The 18764-nt window shown below is 46.6% G+C and overlaps 1 protein-coding gene across 1 annotated transcript in view; it reads left to right on the top strand.

Annotated features, from left to right (window-relative positions):
* Window positions 1–18764, top strand: part of LOC147725890 (long-chain-fatty-acid--CoA ligase ACSBG2-like) — a 282463-nt gene that overhangs the window by 255421 nt on the left and 8278 nt on the right. The window contains exon 13 of the mRNA XM_086960032.1: window positions 1027–1273. Within this exon, the coding sequence (XP_086816158.1) occupies window positions 1027–1273 (247 nt within the window). The remainder of the gene's footprint in view (window positions 1–1026; window positions 1274–18764) is intronic.

Raw genomic sequence — 18764 nt, forward strand, 5'->3', positions numbered from 1 at the left:
ATTGCGGCAGGTGCTGCTTGCAGCACCGCCGCCTCAATGTAAAATATGTGTGATGCGCCCGCCAGTGTGGCGGGCCATTGTAATCAGCACAGTGGGACCGCCACACCCCTGGCGGTCGCCCCATATCCCATTAGTCCGCCCGCCATTGTAATGATGCCCTTAGATATTTAAGTATATTATTTTTATGGGGAAGTAATTTAAATTTAAGAAAAATAGTTTAAGTTTAATTTTATATATGTAGATTCATTAAAAATAGTAATAGTGCTGTAGCATTTTTTTCCTTCAGCCTACATTTTAAAATAAATATATAAAATTCATTTACATTAACTATTTTTTCTAGCTAAATAAGCTTTTCTATTTTCTATTTTCCCAAATACTTTACCGTATGGAGATCACCACCCAACTGCAAAGTCTCCCTAAGGTAATTTATAGAGAATTGTTGGGGATAGCCAATAGAGGTAAACTTACTCAAAAGTGTAAACTTACTCAAAAGTGTAGGTTACCTTTGAGAAGAAGTCACTAAGTGGATATCTTTTTCCTGCTGACCGCTGTTAAAGTAGAGTGATACAGGTCTTCAATGCTGATCCCTGCCCAGTTAGGGAGAATAGAACATGTCCTTGCAGATCACTGCTCTGGAAAATGTATAGAGCACTTCATTGCGAATCACAAAGAAGGGAAGAGGATAGAGTTTGGCTGAGCAGAGTTCAGTGAAGGTAGAAGGATAAAGCTCATTGATGCCAATCACTCCAAATCTAAAGTGTAATATGGTCCTTGCTGCAGTATGTCTGTGGTGATCACCCCTAAGATTTGAAGGGAGAGTTAATTCACACTGCCTATCATGAAGGTAAAGGGGGATCAGTTGCTCATTCTAATGACCATGGAGGTAAGAGTAACAGCTCATTCTTGCTGATCATGCTAAAGATAAGATGGTAGGGCAAGCCTGTGATGATCACCCTTAGAATATGAGAGACAAAGTCATCCATGCCAAGTACCCCTTTTACATGGTGCCATTTTGTCTGCTTTCAGTGTACCATCGATCCAAACACACTGCAGCCCAGGGATGATCTGAGCCCCAATGTCATCGAGTTCTGCCGGCGGATTGGCAGCAAGGCCACACGAGTGTCAGAGGTGGTGAAAACCAAGGACCCAGCAATCTACAGGGCCATCCAGGAGGGCTTGGACCGGGTGAACCAGAGGGCACCTTCCAATGCTCAAAGGGTGCAGAAATGGGCCATACTGGAAAAGGATTTCTCTCTTCACGGAGGAGAGCTAGGTTAGTACCCACATGATGGTAAAGTGGTCAATCTAGGGATACACTATTGAAAAAGGAGTGATTAGCTTTAGGACTCACCATTGTTTTTTGGGTGTTGTCATCATCGAGAGTATTTTGCATTAACATCAAAGAGTTAGAACTCAGGGAAAGTTACATGATGGTGGATCATTTACTTATTGAGCAGTTGTCCACAACCAGATGCAACACAGCTTGTTTGATGACTACCCATCAATGAATCAATCAACTAGGATGTATAAAGTATGGCTAATCACCTGATAGCATATCCAGGCACTTGCAGGCCCTGGAGGCTTTTTCGAACAGCCAGGTCTCGAGGGTCATTCAGGATTCTGGAAGTGAGGTGATGGTCTGGAGTTGGGTGGGGAGGCTGTTCCAGGTCTTTGCTGCAATGTGGGAGAAGGATAGTCCTCCACTTCTGCTTCAGTAGTTGCGGGAAGTATGGGCAAGTGAAAGAGAGGCAGATTTGTAGTCAATGATTGGTGGAAGTTCAGGCGGTGGTAAATGATGTATCTTGGTTGTGTAGAGCCTTTCGTGCGAGGGTCAGCAGCTTGAACTGCCCTTTCTTCTGTACGGGGGGCCAGTCGAGTTGCCTGAGGTGGGGTGTGATGTGAGTTCGTCTGGGATAGGCAAGGATCAGTCTATTTGCGGCATTCTGTATGGTCTGAAGGGAAAACATCCTTTACAATGCAACCATTACATCGCACTACACTTACAACGCAGTCATTACATCGCATCATCCTTTACAACGGATATCACTACAACGCAGGCATTACAACGCATACCATTACAACCCATGACACTACGTCACATGTCACTACAAAGCAGGCATTACAACGCATACCATTACAACTTATACCATTACAATGCATAGTACCCCTACACTATTCAAAACCTACCCTACTGTTGAACCCCTTGGAGTTAGAATAGGGATTTTAACCCCTACACTATAATAATAATAATAATAATTATCCACTTTTGTAAAGCGCAAATAATCACTTGTAAGGGTCTCCAGGCGCTGGGGGCCACCTGGAAGATTACCCAAGCTATTGCCCAGACTCACATGGTGCTGGGGTAATCTGCCGCCGGCGCCCGGAATCGAACTGTGGACCCCAGATTCCAGCGTCAGTCACCCTGGCCGTGGCGCCACACACTATCCAACACTTACCCTACTGTTGCACCCTCTGGAGTTAGAATAGTAAGTTTTTACTCCTACACTATCCAACACTTACCCTATTGTTGCACCCCCTGGAGTTAGAAGAGTAATTTGCACCCCTATACTATCCAATACTTACCTTAAATGCAATTTAATGGAATGTGTTGTAAAGGTAGTTTCTAAAAATGCGATGTAGGATCATGCAATGTAATGGAGTGCGTTGTAAAGGATGCTGCGATGTAAAAACTGTGCTGTGAAAAGCATGCGTTGTAACATCATACATTCAGTCTGAAGTCTCTGTAGGAGGTGTGTGTTGATTGCTACATAGAGGGTGTTACCATAGTCCAGGTGGCTGGTGATAGGGGCCTGTGTCAAGGGTGTGTCATGTGTTGGGGTGGGCCCTTGAAGATCTTACATAGCATAAGCAAAGTGAGGAAGCAGGCGGAGGAGATGACAGGGAGTGAGAAAGCAGGCAGATGAGACTGCGTTGTTCTGTAATTTCATTGTAAGCTTGGTGTTAATATTGATTCTAAGGTTTCTGGTGTGGTCAGAGGGAGTCGGTGTGGGTTGTTGGTCTGATGGCACCCGGTGTTGTTCCATGTGTTGGTGCTGTTGGCAAAGATCAGTACTTCTGTCTTGTCTGTGTTCAGCTACAGACAGTTGTTCTTCATCCAGTCGGCAATATTTGTCATGAATCTTTGGTGTTGGGGTCAACGGTGAGCGAAAGGATGAGTTAGGTGTCATCAGCATAGGAAATTATGTTGAGTCCTTGGAATTTTACGATGTTGGTCAGAGAGGTCACATATGGATATGCATATGAGTGTGTGGCTGAGCCCGGAGGGACACTGCAGGTGACCTCCTTGGATTCAGAGGTGAAAGGTGAGAGGTGGATTCTCTGGGGTCTTCCGGTGAGGAAGGAGGTGATCCATCAGAACGCGTCCCCTTGGATGCCCATGTGGTGGAGTCTTTCGATCAGCGTGTGGTGGGATACAGTGTCGAAAGCTGCTGAGAGGTCAAGGAGGATCAAAGCTGTTGTTTCTGTCAAGGAGAGGTGGGTTGAGATGTCGTTGGTTGCTGCAATCAGGGAGGTTTCGGTGCTGTGATTGCTGCATAAGCCAGATTGGGAGGCGTTGAGTAACTGGTTCTGCTCCAGGTGTGTCATGAGTTGATTGTTGATAATCTTTTCAAGTACCTTCGCGAGAATTGGAAGCAGGGAGATTGGCTGGTAGTTTTTGAGTTTGTTTGGGGTCTGCGAAGTGTTTTTTAAGTTGTGGTCTGACTTTGGCATGTTTCCAGGCATCAGGAAATGTCGCAGTGGTAATAGAGGTGTTGAGTGGGGTGGTGAGTTCCTGGCCGATCCTTTGGTGTCTGAGGTTGAAAATGTGGTGCAGGCATGGGTCTGTGGGGGCTGCCAAATGGATTGATTCCATGGTGGATGTGATGTTCTGGATGGAAAGGATGTTCCATGTGGTTAGTGTGCCATTCGTGTTGATTATGGTGGTGGCATATCCATTGAGGAAGTCTGTAGGTGTGGGTTGGGATTCGAAGTTTCTGTATATGGTTGCGATCTTGTTGTGGAAGAAGTTGGTGAGGTTGTTGCACAGCTCCTGTATGGTGTTGTTTTCACTGGTAGTCAGGGTGGAGAATTCCATAACCGGTTCCGTTCTGAGCACTACCTCGCTGGTGCTGCGCACGTCCGTTCGCTGATGCAGCCCTGCCCACTCATTAATTGTCCTGCACTGTGGGAGAATTTGCGCCGCGGTTAAGCAGTTAACGATGTTTAAAAGTTCCTTGATGGTGTTAGTGCTGGTTTCCATACATGCAGCAAGGGCTGTCTTCTGTGTTGACCTCAGCAGGCAGTGGTGGAGATTGACGGAAGTCTTGAAGGCTGCCCTGTCGGAGGTGTCCGTGCTGGTGCGCCATCTCCAATCTAACTTTGCTGCCCCTGTTTCGCTATTCTGTGTTTTTGGGTGTACCAGCTGACCTTTTTGGAGGGTTTTCTATAGATGTTGCTCTTGATGGGGCCAATGCTGTCTGCACAATTGGTGAGCCAGGTTATGAGGTTTTAAACTTCATGTTCGAGGTTGGTAGTGGTAGGAGGGTTGAAGGTGTTGAGGACGTTTGCCCAGCTGGTCTCTGAGATTTTTTTCCTCATCCGATGGGGGGCGTTGGTCATGTTGAGGATGGCAATGCTGGGGCAGGAGATGCTGAAGTGGATTATGGATCGATCAGTCCATGTAAGTTGTGTGACATGGCTGTATTTGACGCGGAAGCGGTATGTGTCCTGCTGTGTTTGTAGGTTCTGCGTCAATCCGAGTCTGCTCATACTGTCGAGGAGGTGTGAGGTGCTTTTATCGTTTGGGTAGTTGATGTGGAAACTTAGGTCACAGAGGAAGATGTAATCCTTGGATTCGAAGGCTAGGGGTGCAATGAAGTCTGCAATGGAGTTGCAGAAGCTGGAGCATGGCCTGGGGGTCAGTATAAGAGGTTGCCTCTGATGGTTGTCTTATTTACTGTGTGGAGCTTGAAGTTGAGATGTTCCATGTGGCTGATGGTGATGGTGATGGTGGTACACTGTATAGTCTCTTTGTGGAGGATCACCGTTCCTCCTCCCGGCTTGTTGGTGTAGTCCTGGTGAGGGATTTTATATCTGCCGGGGATTGCTGCGGCAATGTCTGGGACAGATGTGGGGTTGAGCCAGGTCTCAGTGAGGAAGATGATGTCATCTGCGAGGGTGGCGATGAGGTCCCATCATTCTTTGGAATGCTTGCATAGTGAGCGTATTTTGAGAAGGGTGCATGCAAGTTGTTTTGCTCAGGTGGTGCCTGTAGTGTGTTTTTGGTGGGGCTGGTCAGTGGGCTGGTGTGTGTGCAGGGAAAAGGTCCTAGTGGATCTTCTGGGGTCCATGAGGGTCAGAGATTGTGGTGCTGGGTGTGGTCCAGACACGTACCAGCGTAGATGGTCTTGCCTTTGAGGTCAATTTAGATGGATCAGGTGCAAAGTGTGATTTGACTTATTTCTGCAATGTTTTTATAGTATGTTCATTAATCTTAACAGGTGCTCTGCAGGTGGCGTCCTTCGTCCATGGACGTCTGAAATATACATAAAATACGTATTTTATCTTGCCTTTGAGGCGCCATTGCCGCACCCGCTGTGCATGTCTGCTGCAGCCTGCATTAAGAAGGTCCGCGGGTGGGCGGGAAGAACAGTGAACGGGAAAACCCCAGCTGCAATGAGGCAGGCATAAGGTGTTGATGCATTTGCGAAAGTCACACAATTGATGGACAGAATGCAGAACAAATCGAAACATTTACCCCCATTCTAGAGAGCTGGATGAAATCCATCATTCTTTTGATCACCATGCCACCCCAGTTTAGACCTGACCATATGCAAATCAGTCTTGACCCTGTGTCTCAAGGGAACAGTCCAGCCCACACTGCCAAGCCAGGTCCTCCCTGGACTGGAAACAAGCATCCTAGAACCGGTTTCGGGGTTTCACCCCCCTTCAGCCAGAATAGCTTGATTCTGGTTGCATAGTGAGCCCAGGACCCACGTCAGGGCATACCTGGCGCACTTAGGGCGAGAAAGCAAAAGACACACAATTGATGGACGGAATGCAGAACAAATCATAACATTCACCCTCAGTTAAGAGATCTGGGTTAAATCCATCATTCCTTTGCTCACCTTGCCACCCCAGTTTAGACCTGACCATATGCAAATCAGTCTTGACCCTGTGTCTCATGTGAACAGTCCATCCCAAACTGCCAAGCCAGGTCCTACCCGGACCGGAAACAAGCATCCTAGGACCGGTTTCGGAGTTTCACCCCTCTTCAGCCAGATTAGCTTGATTCCAGTGGCACAGTGAGCCCCGGACCCACGTCTGGGCATACCTGGCGCATATAGGGCGAGAAAGCAAAAGACACACAATTGATGGACGGAATGCAAAACATTCACCCCCAATCTAGAGATCTGGGTTAAATCCATCATTCTTTTGATCACCATGCCACCCCAGTTTAGACCTGACCATATGCAAATCAGTCTTGGCCCTGTGTCTCATGGGAACAGTCCAGGCCAAACTGCCAAGCCAGGTCCTCCCTGGACCGGAAACAAGCATCCTAGGACTGATTTCGGAGTTTCACCCCTCTTCAGCCAGGATAGCTTGATTCCAGTGGCACAGTGAGCCCAGGACCCACGTCTGGGGATACTGGGTGAGAAAGCAAAAGACACACAATTGATGGACGGAATGCAGAACAAATCAAAACATTCACCCCCAGTCTAGAGATCTGTAATCCTGGCGCTGTTAGAACAGTAGTAGTAGCACCAGGATTGGCTTAGAGTCGAAGTCAGGTCCTCGCCTGTGTGTTCACATGAGGCAGTGCGGATGGCTGAAGGCCTCATTCTCTGTCCAACCACTTGAGTAACACGAAGAGAGACATTTTGGCTGGCTACAACAATGGCATGGGAGCGATGCTCGCACTGCCTTGTTGTGCCGCCCGTCCACCTCACCTGGAGTCGAACTTGGTGGCGTCTGGAAAGGTGCCGTGGTGGTATCGTGCAAAGTCTCCGACTGCGACCTTGAGGGGACAGACATCAGGCATGTAGCAGCGCTCCACATGCATGTGTTCCGGAACGGCGCTCCACGTGCACGTGGTCTAGAGCAGCTCAAAACTGTCTTTCATCGTTAAAAGGTACAAATATCAGAGAAATGTCAAGGGCAATAGATTCCGCTTTAAATAGAAACCTACTTTCAGTGCTTTAAATGGGAAAAAATAAGTGCAGGTACTCATTAAGCATGGGCGGAAAATCCGTTACGCTCGCGGATTTTGCGGATTTTTGGTAAATTCGCAATCCGCGAACGCTCGCGAATTTACTGAAAATCCGCGAATGCGCAAGCAGCAGATTTTTTTTCTTGGTGAAACAATTTTGCGGCGTGCGGTGTAAGTTCGCAATTGCGAACATGTAGGTGCGGCGGGCAGCAACAATCTCGCACTCGCGAAATTACAAAAATTGCAATTCTGCACAAGAAATCTACTAGCAAGCAGCATAGACCTTCTGAAAATGATGATTTTTATCAGAATAACTCCTCAGGTTGACATTTGCCTGCACTTTTTTGGATTTGAGGCCTTTTGATTTTCTTTGGATAACTTTTGGATTAGAAATCAACTTTCTCATTGGTGGGGCATTACAGTTGCTGTAATGCTGTTCTGCAGAAAAACGAGTTTTGCAAAAGTGAAAGCAGGTTCAAAAGTTCAAACTCATCATTAGCAACCGTTCCCCGTAGTGCTTCCTGACAAGGGCCCCTCCAGAGTTCAGTTGCTAGTTGCAACAGTTGTATGACCCTGCTCTGACCCTCACAGCAGGCTCATAGAATAGCTACAAGTAGGCCACAAAGGTCCTGGAAAAAAATTGCACTGCAACAGAAAGCAAATTACAGATAAGGAAGCAGGTGCCAGACTGGAATTTTAAAACAGTGACACATTAATAAATCAACCCCAAATTAATTCATGTCAGTTGAAGCAGGCAGGTGTGCTTGCTTTCTCCCCCCATAATCTACAGTGATGATGAATCAGAGGGTGGCATTGATGTACCAGAGGGTGGCATGGGTGAAACAGAGGGTGGCAGGGGTGAAACAGAGGGTGCTGGGAACCTGTGATGATGAACCAGACGTAGAAACAACATAATCGTGACCGTTGCGAGCCGACATGTAAGTTCGCAATTGCGAACTGGTACAAAACCCTCGCGAACTGTCAGAAATCCTTGCGAACTGGCAGAAATCCTTGCAAACACAAAAATAAAAATCCGCAAATTCGCGAGAATTCGCGGATTTTGCAGATTGCGAGTTCGCAAATTCGCAAAATTCGCGAACGCCAGATTCGCAATCTTCGCCCATGCTTAGTACTCATTAAATTGAGCTAGGGGCGTGGCTAGTGGGCGCGAATAGAGGCAGAGCGAGACATGATGATACAAAAACACATCTATTGAGTTTTCTGTTTGCCCTTGCATTTCCTGGATGGTGGTTTCAAACTTTCCATATGTGCAGATCAACAGCTAAAACCCTGAATGTGTCAATCCATCAACAGTACTTTTAGCACTTTCAGGCTAATAATCAAAGGGCTCTAGGGCGAGAGAGACTCGCAATACAGAAAAAAGCATGTGAGAAATTTATCAATCGAGACAAAATGTGTTAACTCATTACACAAAATGAAGGCCAAACGCCAAATGCTCATGTTTCCTTGTTTTGTGATATTTGCAGCTTCTTAATATATTAATACTAATGTTCCTACTTGCTTTCATTTGGCGCAATCCTTATATATTCAAGATGCACACACAAACAAGCATTTCTCGCATTTCTTTTTAAATACCTCCTGATTCGGTTCAGCTCAAATATACACTATCTGTTTCACATCTCAAACATCCTGATCCCTCCCACACTCACCTCTCTCCAATTTGTAGCTAATTCTGTCCCACTCTCTTCCCCTTTTTGTGTCCTATCATTCTCTCTACCATCACTCTTTCTATTTCTAATCTGCTGTCTCCGCGCCTCTCTACCTCTTTTTGTAACCTGTCTGTATCTCTTACATATCTCTATCTGCACTTACCCCTTCGGCCTCTCTGTATTTCTGTACTTTAAACTCTCTGCTCCTTCCCCCTCACTCTTCACCTTCACTCACCCCCATTTTCCATCCTCTCCCCTTGGCAGAAAGTCCCATGGCCGGAGAGCTTGCAGTGGCAGACAGTGAGCACTACAAGGTCCCGAGCATATGCAGATTCCTGCAGCAGGGTTGAGGTCAGGGGAAGAACATTACTGGCCTCCAAAGGAAAAGTCAGTTGACATCCTCCCACCTCACCTGGGCACCAGGGAGCCCACCACCTCACCCTGGCCATCATGGACTCAATGTCTCAGCAGGCGGGTGGGGTGGGCTGGGGGAGGATTTGCATGGGCAATTGAGCGAGGAGAAAGACAATCAGACTCCACTGGCAAGCCAATGGATGAAAATGGCCCTTTGTACCCGTGTTGCTCCATGGCAAACACTAACAAGACAACCCAGCATGCCGCCTCCAATTGGCTGTTCAGGCCCCATCAGGTAGCTTACCAGTTGCCACAACTGAATAATACAGACTGACGGCAACGGCCAACATACTGCCAAAAAATCTTCACTCCGCTGGCCCTCTGGCACCAGTCCACCTTACCATTCAGAACCTGAGTACCGAGTAGGCTACTTCCATCCTCCAACTTCACTGGGGGCCTCCAAATTCTTTGTGGGCATGGTTCGACGCGTGTGTACCTTGAATATATGATGTTACATTGCGGTCTTCACACCGTGATATGTTTAAAACACAGGCATTACAACGCAAGTCGTTACAACGAATCGCGCTGGAGGACCCTGTAACTTAGGAATAGTATGATTTACTGATCCAACTCCAGCTTACAAAACAGTAGGAAAGGTGTTGGAATAGTAAATCATACTATTCCTTAGTGTATAGCACCCTCCACCATCAATCCATCTTTCTGTCCCCGAGGTTTTCTGCTCCCTTCTTCCACACCACCACACCTCTGATCATTTTATGAACCACTCAGGCGCTGCTGTCCCAGCTTCTCCCCCAGCACTGTCCTTCCCACTCCGGCTTGCTTTCCCCTCAGCCCCACTCCTCTGCATCAGGCCATGTCATGCAGCACCGGGTGCTGGAGAGGCCCTCTCTCCTTGCATTCTTTTCTCCCCATCTGCGCCCACATTCCAACTGCACTTGCTGTCACCTTCCACCTCTATTTTCTTCTCTTGCAGCCGTCTTCATGGTTCTTCCTATCGGGTGACTACTATGCTCCTCCAGTGTATTTCTTCTGCCCCCCGTTCTTTCTTCCAGCACATACTTTTTCTGCCCGTATATTCCACTCCTGCACCATCCTCCATTTATTTTATTGCACCCCTTCTCTCTCTCTTTCCTTTTTCTAGAATAACTTTAAGGCCGCATTTTTTAGTTTCTAAAGGGGTCATTATGATGGTGGGCGGATGTGGTGATCCACCCGCCATCATAACATGATTTATCCCCGCCATATTTTCACGGGAGGGGTGTTGCGGCAAACGGAAAAGTCTGTTTGCCGCTTTTCTACCAGTCGGCAATTGTTACGATTGCCGGCCGGCTGGGACCTGGGGCATAACATGGTGGGGGTTTCTTCCAGGCACCGCCAACCATATTATGTTGATGGGTTGACAAGGCCTTTCTATGGTGGCGATGCCGCCATGTAAATGCTGGCGGGAATTTCTTTGGGGGTCGTTGTGGGGCCCAGGCGGGGTGGGGGCGTGAGGGGCTGCACTTGGGTGGTACCTATAGTACCCCCCCTTCATTGCCATGCAAAAGGTGGTAGGCACTGCGTTGAGTTCTCAACGTAAAAAAAAGTCATTAAATCTTACATAAACGTTCTGGAATACCTTAATACAAAACATAGTCCTTAAATCTTACAAGTATTCCCATATTCTACTGACATTCCTATGCTCTAAAGAATATTTTTCCTTATTGATCAAAAGATCACCATACACATCGGTTTCACTACATGTTACGCCTTCCACAATCAACGCATGATTATTAAGCACACACCCCACCAATCATTTCAGGAACATCTCAGAAGCACATTGCTACTGCCCACCACTCCTTGACATCTCACCCTTTACTTAAACAAACATGGCCCAAAATTCCATACCGTTCCAGCATCCACGCGTACAGCATTTCTGAAAACCTAAAATAACTTTCCCTGGATCAGACCAGTTTATTAATCCATCACGGACCTTCTTGCCTTTCTTGAGGAGTACACAATCACCCGCCATTACAGAGTGTTTGCTATAGATCCTGCTTGTGTGCTCCATAGCACATTTCGTTTTCCCTTTATAATTCTTCACAGTGTCCCTTAACTTGTGGAAATCAACCTCAGACTCACTTCCATTCTTATTCTTTAACCACCATGGCAGAAGCTTACACCTGGTTTACGTCCTCTTAGCAACTCAACTCATTAATTCACAGAATCAGGTGCACTTCTATATGCGAGCCAACATAGCTTGCAACATTTTCTGTTCCAAGTGACACAGTTTGGTCCTCATCTTGGTTGTGCATCAAGTTGCCTTTCAATGTCCTCCGGTCTCTTATCCCTGAATTCCAGTTGCTTATGTGTGGACTCAAGTTCAGATCTCCGAAACTTGATTACATTGTGCATCTCCTTTGCTTTCATGTTGAATGCTCCTACCTTGTAGCCTACTGAAGATTAATCATCTCTTTCATGACAGTTTCCTGTGTAATGTTCTGCATATTGTGAGGTTGATGCTTGGTGCCTTGTCTATTGCCTAAGAGTACCTCTGTGAAGAGCAGCTAACTGGAAGTTTTAAAAAACAACTTGGATATGTGTGTAGAACTAATACCATTTTGTCCGAGTTCTGCTTGAAGGTAACTCACAGTCAAAGTTGCAAAGTTTATTGACAGATCAAAAAACATATTTTCATCATCAAAAGATAGAAAGCCAGTGTTGTAAATGGCCCTTTCCAGGGGGCTTTCCCTCGACTTTTTGTTTTTCTACTTCCCAGTTTTCCACTGATAAGGATGGTAGCCTTTGGACTTGAGCGCATTTGGCACAGCCGTGCAGTGTCAAAGCTTGTCATATACATACTGGGGACTGGTGTATATATGGTTGGCTGATTCTAGTTATCTCTAAGTCCCTTGGCTTGGGGTAAGACCTACACCAAGACATGTATCTTGAATGCGTCTCTCTGGGCGTGCCGCCCCGGGTTGTGCCATCCAAGGAGGTAGCTCATCGATTTTGCCACAGATGTGCCCTGGTGGGGCCTGTGTGCACAAGTTATTGTTACTCAGTTTGCCATTTAAAAAGCTACATGCCAAGGTTCTGCATGTCTCCTGCCATATCGGAGTTCTTCCTGGTGACAGGGTGCTGTGTTCGGAAGAGCTTGGGCAGGTGTTTGCATATGGTGCCTGCAAGAGTCGTGACTGACACCAGATGGTGTGTTCGGTACGATGGGCCCTGATTCTTGCATTGGATCAGCATGAGGGGAGGTAGAGAAAGGCTATTAAGTATTACTTCCCACAGGCAGAATGGTAAAAGTATAGTATTTGGTATCAATGAGCTTGTATGGTGAATCCTCTCCAGTGGTGGGAGTGGGTTCGACATTACGGTAAGGGAAATACCATTTTGGAAAAATGGGTATTTTGATGCTGATGGCTCTGTGTGCTTATAGGTCTGTCTTCTTGTTGGAAATCAGGACCTGTTTGCAATGCTCCCCCACTTTTTTGTCCCATTTGAGACCCCCTGGATGTTGTTTTTTAGACTCTGCTCTGGGCAGGGCCATTGCTATGTTGAAAACACCCACTGTTATGTTGAACACACTGAGAAAACACACACATGCATTAGGGTACACTATGTGTTAGGGTAAACCTATTATTGGCATGACCTGAGCTAAAAGTCCCATGTAGAGTATTGGGCAGGGGGATTAAAACTACCTTTAAGTCAATAGTGAATAATAGGGCATGACAGTTTAGAGGCTATCAGCATGTGTTGCCCTTGCATGTGTGCAATGCTGAGAGCCTGAGGTTCTTTTAAAGGCAGCCCGGTGTTGCAGCATTGATTTGAAATGTAAATTGTGCCCAATCTCGACTTTGTGATAAACTACAATAATTTGTCATTTTAGGTACCCCCATGGTTTCCCCTAGGTGTCAATCAAAAACAGGGGGAGAAGAAGAATTGGGCTAGGGTCACCCTCTTATGTGTTCAAAGTGTAGCAAAAAGGATCCGTGGATGACGGATCAAAAGAACCTAGCCAAGGACATACGAGTGGTTCACCAATTGGGTGGAAACCAACCTCTGTTAGCCGAAAAGAAACATTTCTTTTCTTAAGTCCCCTCACTCAACCAGGGTTGCCCCTAGGTGACATGCTTCATCATTGGGGCTATCTCAAGCATCTACAGCTTGGGGCGTGCTGCGACTTGCTGAGTTACATAGGAGCACTTATTTTGTGAGGATATGTGTAGTGCAGTGTAGGGGGAGTGGTGTAAGTGATATTTAAAAATTAACCTAACTAGTGAGCCAAGTTTTTATTCCTGCTCCCAGTTGCCAAGGATAAAAAGGGGTTAATAAAAGGGAAAAGTAACTGTTATGTAATTATAGTCCCTAGTATTATGTCGACATGTTTCGAGATATCCCCTAAACCTCTTCTTCAGGACAACAAAGGGACCAGCCCCTTGTGTACCACTCTGTGTAGGACATATAGTTAAGTGAAAATAAAGATAATGAATGCACACCTATTGAGTGAGCATTTTGAAAAAATACATATGGTTGATTCTGAACATGTAGGCCTGCCGCCCGGGTTGTGCCATCCAAGGAGGTAGCTCATCGATTTTGCCACAGATGGGCCCTGGTGGGGCCTGTGTGCACTGGTTATTGTTACTCAGTCATGGAGAAGGAAAAGCAAAATGCAAGTTAATATATACTCCCCTGGGTATCCCAGGTGTGAGGGGGTCATGTCATTATATGAGCAGGGCCCTTAAAAAATATGTTTTATATGCCCCTTTGGATAGGGAAATTGCCATTTCACTTTCCCCATTGTAGTAAGGTGGCCCTCAAAATAGACTTTGGTGATAGGAGCACTGTGGAGTGAGGAGCTACACAATATTTGCACATTCAGGAACTCTAAAGTCTCCTCTTGATGTCCCAAGAGTTGTGTCCTGTGACTATATGCAGGGGCCTTATAAAATATGTTTGAAATGCCCTCATGATGGAGAAATTGTACATTGCAGTCTCTGCGTTGTAGATGCCTAGCCGCATAGAATAGTTCATGAATGTATAAATATTGCTAGGAATTAAATAATATGGCGTTCAAAAACGCAGAAGAATTGTATTAATGAATGCAACAATACGACATTGTTTAATGTATCCTAAAGTATACAGAAAAGACGTTATAAGACTTTCTTACCTGTAGGCCAAAATTCAGCCTTCCTGTCCTCTTCCCTGCCTGGTCAGAATCAACAGGATTTGCCAGGCTGCTTTGATGAAATGATAAATGGCTCACTTAGGGAAAGGCTATCTTGTGGCGAGAGCTCTGCTACACAGGAATGCCAGAGCAGGGGGGAGGTTTTGTTAAGCATAGAGCTTCAAAGGGGGAATAGGACAGGCAGGGAATACCGGGCTCATCTACCTTCTGACCCAGCCAGGTGACAGGCTTAAATTAAGGCAGGAATCTGCAGACGGTAGGGGGAGGAGAGCTATGAAAATGACTCATACTGGAGGGTGACTTAACTAGTTCTTGCTCCTATGCTGAGATTTCAGCCATACTGAATTTTAGAGTAATAGTGCTTTCTGGGAAAGCATTTTGCCACTCTTCAGAGGAAGTGGTCATGCTTCGGGGTGCTGCCCTGCACCTCATTGGACAGGAGTGCTTTCCTGATTTACCCCAGATAACACTGAATAAATATTTGAGAGGGGCAGAGTTTCTCTGATCTGCTGCTTGAAACTAAGAGAAAAAGGCTTGCCAAGCTAGAAACGTGATTTGCACCATCAGACCATGCAATCTGACTGACTGTGCCTGCAGCATTATCTGGAACTACAGCCCTTCGGTTATGCCTTGCTTCAAGAGGAATAAAGAGTTGACTCCCTGCAGGCTACTGGTTAACAGAGCTCACCTGGACCATCACCACTAAGAATCCCCTGCCTGAAGTGTGTCCAGTGGATTTGTAAGGGTTTTGTCTGGGTGCATTATGGGAATTCTTGTCCCAAACTTTCAAGGACCATCTTGGAGCTTCCGTACCCGTGGGTTGTAATTTTGACACTCGTGACCCTCAAGAGGAACTTCAGGAAGAGGTTCCAGAAGATTGGAGAAGTTCGGAGCAACTTTGGAAAAAAGTTCCAAAGGGGACCGACTCAACCGCGACAACCGGACACCTTCAACAGCGAGCCGGCCTGACCTGGCTTTTAATGTAGGCTAGATAACATGTGCTATGCTCTGTCTCAACTAAGTCTGCACTTCATACTAATAAAGGCCAACTAAATTAGCAAAAAAGGGTGGACGGTACTAATTCTCCATAAGGTCAGAACTACAGCCCCCTAAGGGTTCTCTGCCCCCACCTGTGTAGCATTCTTTAATAACTCCAGCATCTCATCAGCCTCATAGGGAGATCTGAGATTGTTCATCTTGTTATGAATCATAACTCAAAAAGGCTGGAAACCTCATCCTTACTGTCGCACCCAAGGCTCGGAATTTTTCCATCCTCTGCCCTAACTCCCACTGCCGGTCAAGGGTAGTCTTTGATAGATCCAAGCGGATTTAGAAAGAAAAGTCCGAACCTTTGAGAGTCTTATCTTTTAGGGCCTGTGTGTCTCCTGAGGCGGAAGCCGGGAGCTTAGTTGTTAGTTTTAAAAATTATTGTCACTATTGCCACTTGTGTATTTTAACCTTCAGAGCTCACCCTTACCGCATCTTGACGCTCATTGCATCTCCGTGCAGCGGATCTTAGTGCTGTTCACGGAAATCCACAACAACAAAGGCAGCCCCGCCATTACTTACGCGAAGCACGGCCACGCCCCTTTTCCCGAGGCCACGCCCTCTATAGTCGACTTCCGTGTCTCATAAAAATGTGCCATTTCTGGACGCGCAGCGGGCGCGCCGTTTGTGCGCCAAAGGCGCGCCTTAGGGAAGTCCGTCTGTGCCGAGACCGTGCCAAGGGCCAGAACCCCTGATCAACATCCTCAACAGGTTCCCCAAGTTTATCCCAAATCTACACTGATGGCACTGCGCACGATAAATACCTACTGCGCACAATATAATCCGCACACATGTTTGAATACCACAAAATTCACATGTCCCCATTGCAACGTTAAGCTACAGATAGCCAATGAAAAGGTTAAAACAAATGCTGCTACGGCAGCTAAGTCCACCGATGTCTCCGCTGCACTCATTAACGCACGATCCCTTGTAAAGCACCGGCAGGAAATACATGACTTCATCATGGATAACAACCTAGACTGCCTTTTTCTTACTGAGACATGGACGGATGAAGCATCCGATCCTGATATGGCAGTCGCAACCCCCCCAGCCGACAATGCCTATCGCTAAGATAGAGTAGGGCAGCGTGGAGGAGGACTAACCATCATCGCCCGCGACCACATAACGGTAAGAATATCACACATCCCCTCCACCTCCTGTGAAGCCCTCCTATTCGATCTTAAACTCACTTCGTCATTCCATTTTAAAGGCATCCTCCTATATCGACCCCCAGGCTCACGCACCAGCTTTCTAGCTAACCTAGGCACAATACTAGAAGCTCCGTCGTTGGAAGGCTCATTTACAGTAATGGGCGATTTGAACTTCCATCTTGAGAACGCATCTGACAAGGACACCCGTACCTTGATGTCAGATATGGACACCATGAGTCTCCGGCAACTGGTCACCACCCCTACCCATATAGCCGGCCATACCTTAGACGGCATGACGGCATCTTTTCTAACATGCAAGGCATAAACATAATAGACACCTTACCAATGCCATGGACCGACCATTTCGCCATTTTAATAAAAATATCAGTCAAATTAAATAGAATTAGACCTTACTCCGCATGGAAACCACAAGCCATCAAGGTATGGAACAACATTGATCAAGTGGAGCTAACGGCCTTACTTGAAAGAACCCAACCTGATCCATCCTCTGATCCTAACTCTGCCACACGACAATTTCAGGAGTGGCTAGGAACCGCCACTGACTCCCTAGCCCCAACTAAAAAACTCTCAAGAAACAGAACAACGCCATCAGCCCCGTGGTTCACAGAGGAACTACGTAATAAGAGACAATTCTGCAGAAACAGGGAGAGACACTGGTCTGCGCAGATCCTATAGCGCTGAAAGCAAGGCCAGTTATAAGGAAGCACTTGGACAGTATAAAACCCTCATTGTTGAGACAAAGAAAACCTACTTTACTGAACAGATCAACACTGCTAAAAGCTCAAGTAAAAAACTCTATGAGACAACTAAGGTCTTAGCGGGAAACGCACCGGACTTGAATCCGCCACAATCCCAAGTCTTTTGTGACTCACTGGCCAATTTCTTCTACACCAAGGTGAATGATATATACCAAGCGTTCTCCACGAAAACAGTCATCAACTCACCCATGCCCGACAATGGGATTCAAAATACCGAACTATCTCAGTTCATAAACCTTGGAGAAACACAAATTAAGGAAATAACGGCCACTATTAAATCAGGCTCAGCATTAGACCCCTGTCCTCTCAAAGTAATTCGTCCGATCATGAACTACCTAGCCCCGACATTGTCTCAGTCTGCAATACAATGTTCAGAACAGGGATATACCCGGACTCCCTAAAGAACACTTTGACCAAACCCCTACTTAAGAAAGCCAATCTGGACAAGGACCAACTAAAAAACTACCGCCCCATAGCCAGTCTACCTTTTCTAGCGAAGGTAGCGGAAAAGGCTATGAACATACAACTCTCAGAGTTCATAGAGAAACACCAATTATTGGACAACACCCAATTTGGCTTCCGCAAGTACCATGGAACCGAGACTGTCTTAATAAAAGCAACAGAGGACATAAGAGTGATCCGGGACCAGGGAGGTACAGCAATACTGGTATTGCTCGATCTGTCTGCAGCTTTCGACACGGTCGACCACAAAATCTTGGTCGACCGTGCCGAAAACTTGGGCATCCGCCACATGGCTAAAAATCTGCTTTCCTCCTTCCTGGCGGGGAGATCACAGGTGGTCACACTGGGGCCCTTTCAATCAGACAAGCTCTCACTACCGTGTGGGGTACCCCAAGGCTCATCCCTCAGTCCGACACTATTCAATATCTATGTGTCGGACCTGGCCTCGGTCATCAAAGCACATGGGATGAGCCTTACCTCATACGCAGATGATACGCAGCTTGTGTTGGCCATCAACGGGAATGGAGAAAAGGTAGCAGAAAACTTCCAAGAGGGCATGCGGGCGATCGGAGATGGATGGCCTCCAATTGCCTAAAACTAAACTCTGAAAAAACTGAGGTCGTCATATTTGGACATCTTTCTCCCGGATGGTCAACTACCTGGTGGCCCCCTACGCACGGAACCCCACCTAAACCTGTCCCCACCGTCAGAAATCTAGGGGTGATCTTTGACGATAAACTAAACTGTGTTGGAGCTGCATCAGAGGGAACTGTAGTATTTTGAGCCTGGTTAATTTGACTAAATATGCAATCTTGCCCCTGCTCTTGTACCTGTGGGGGACAGGCCACCTCAGCCAGCTCGGCAGCCACGACCACCGTGGCCACCTCTGCCATCTGG

Source organism: Lissotriton vulgaris, chromosome 3_1 (assembly GCF_964263255.1).
Source record: "Lissotriton vulgaris chromosome 3_1, aLisVul1.2, whole genome shotgun sequence".
Classification (NCBI taxonomy): domain Eukaryota; kingdom Metazoa; phylum Chordata; class Amphibia; order Caudata; family Salamandridae; genus Lissotriton; species Lissotriton vulgaris.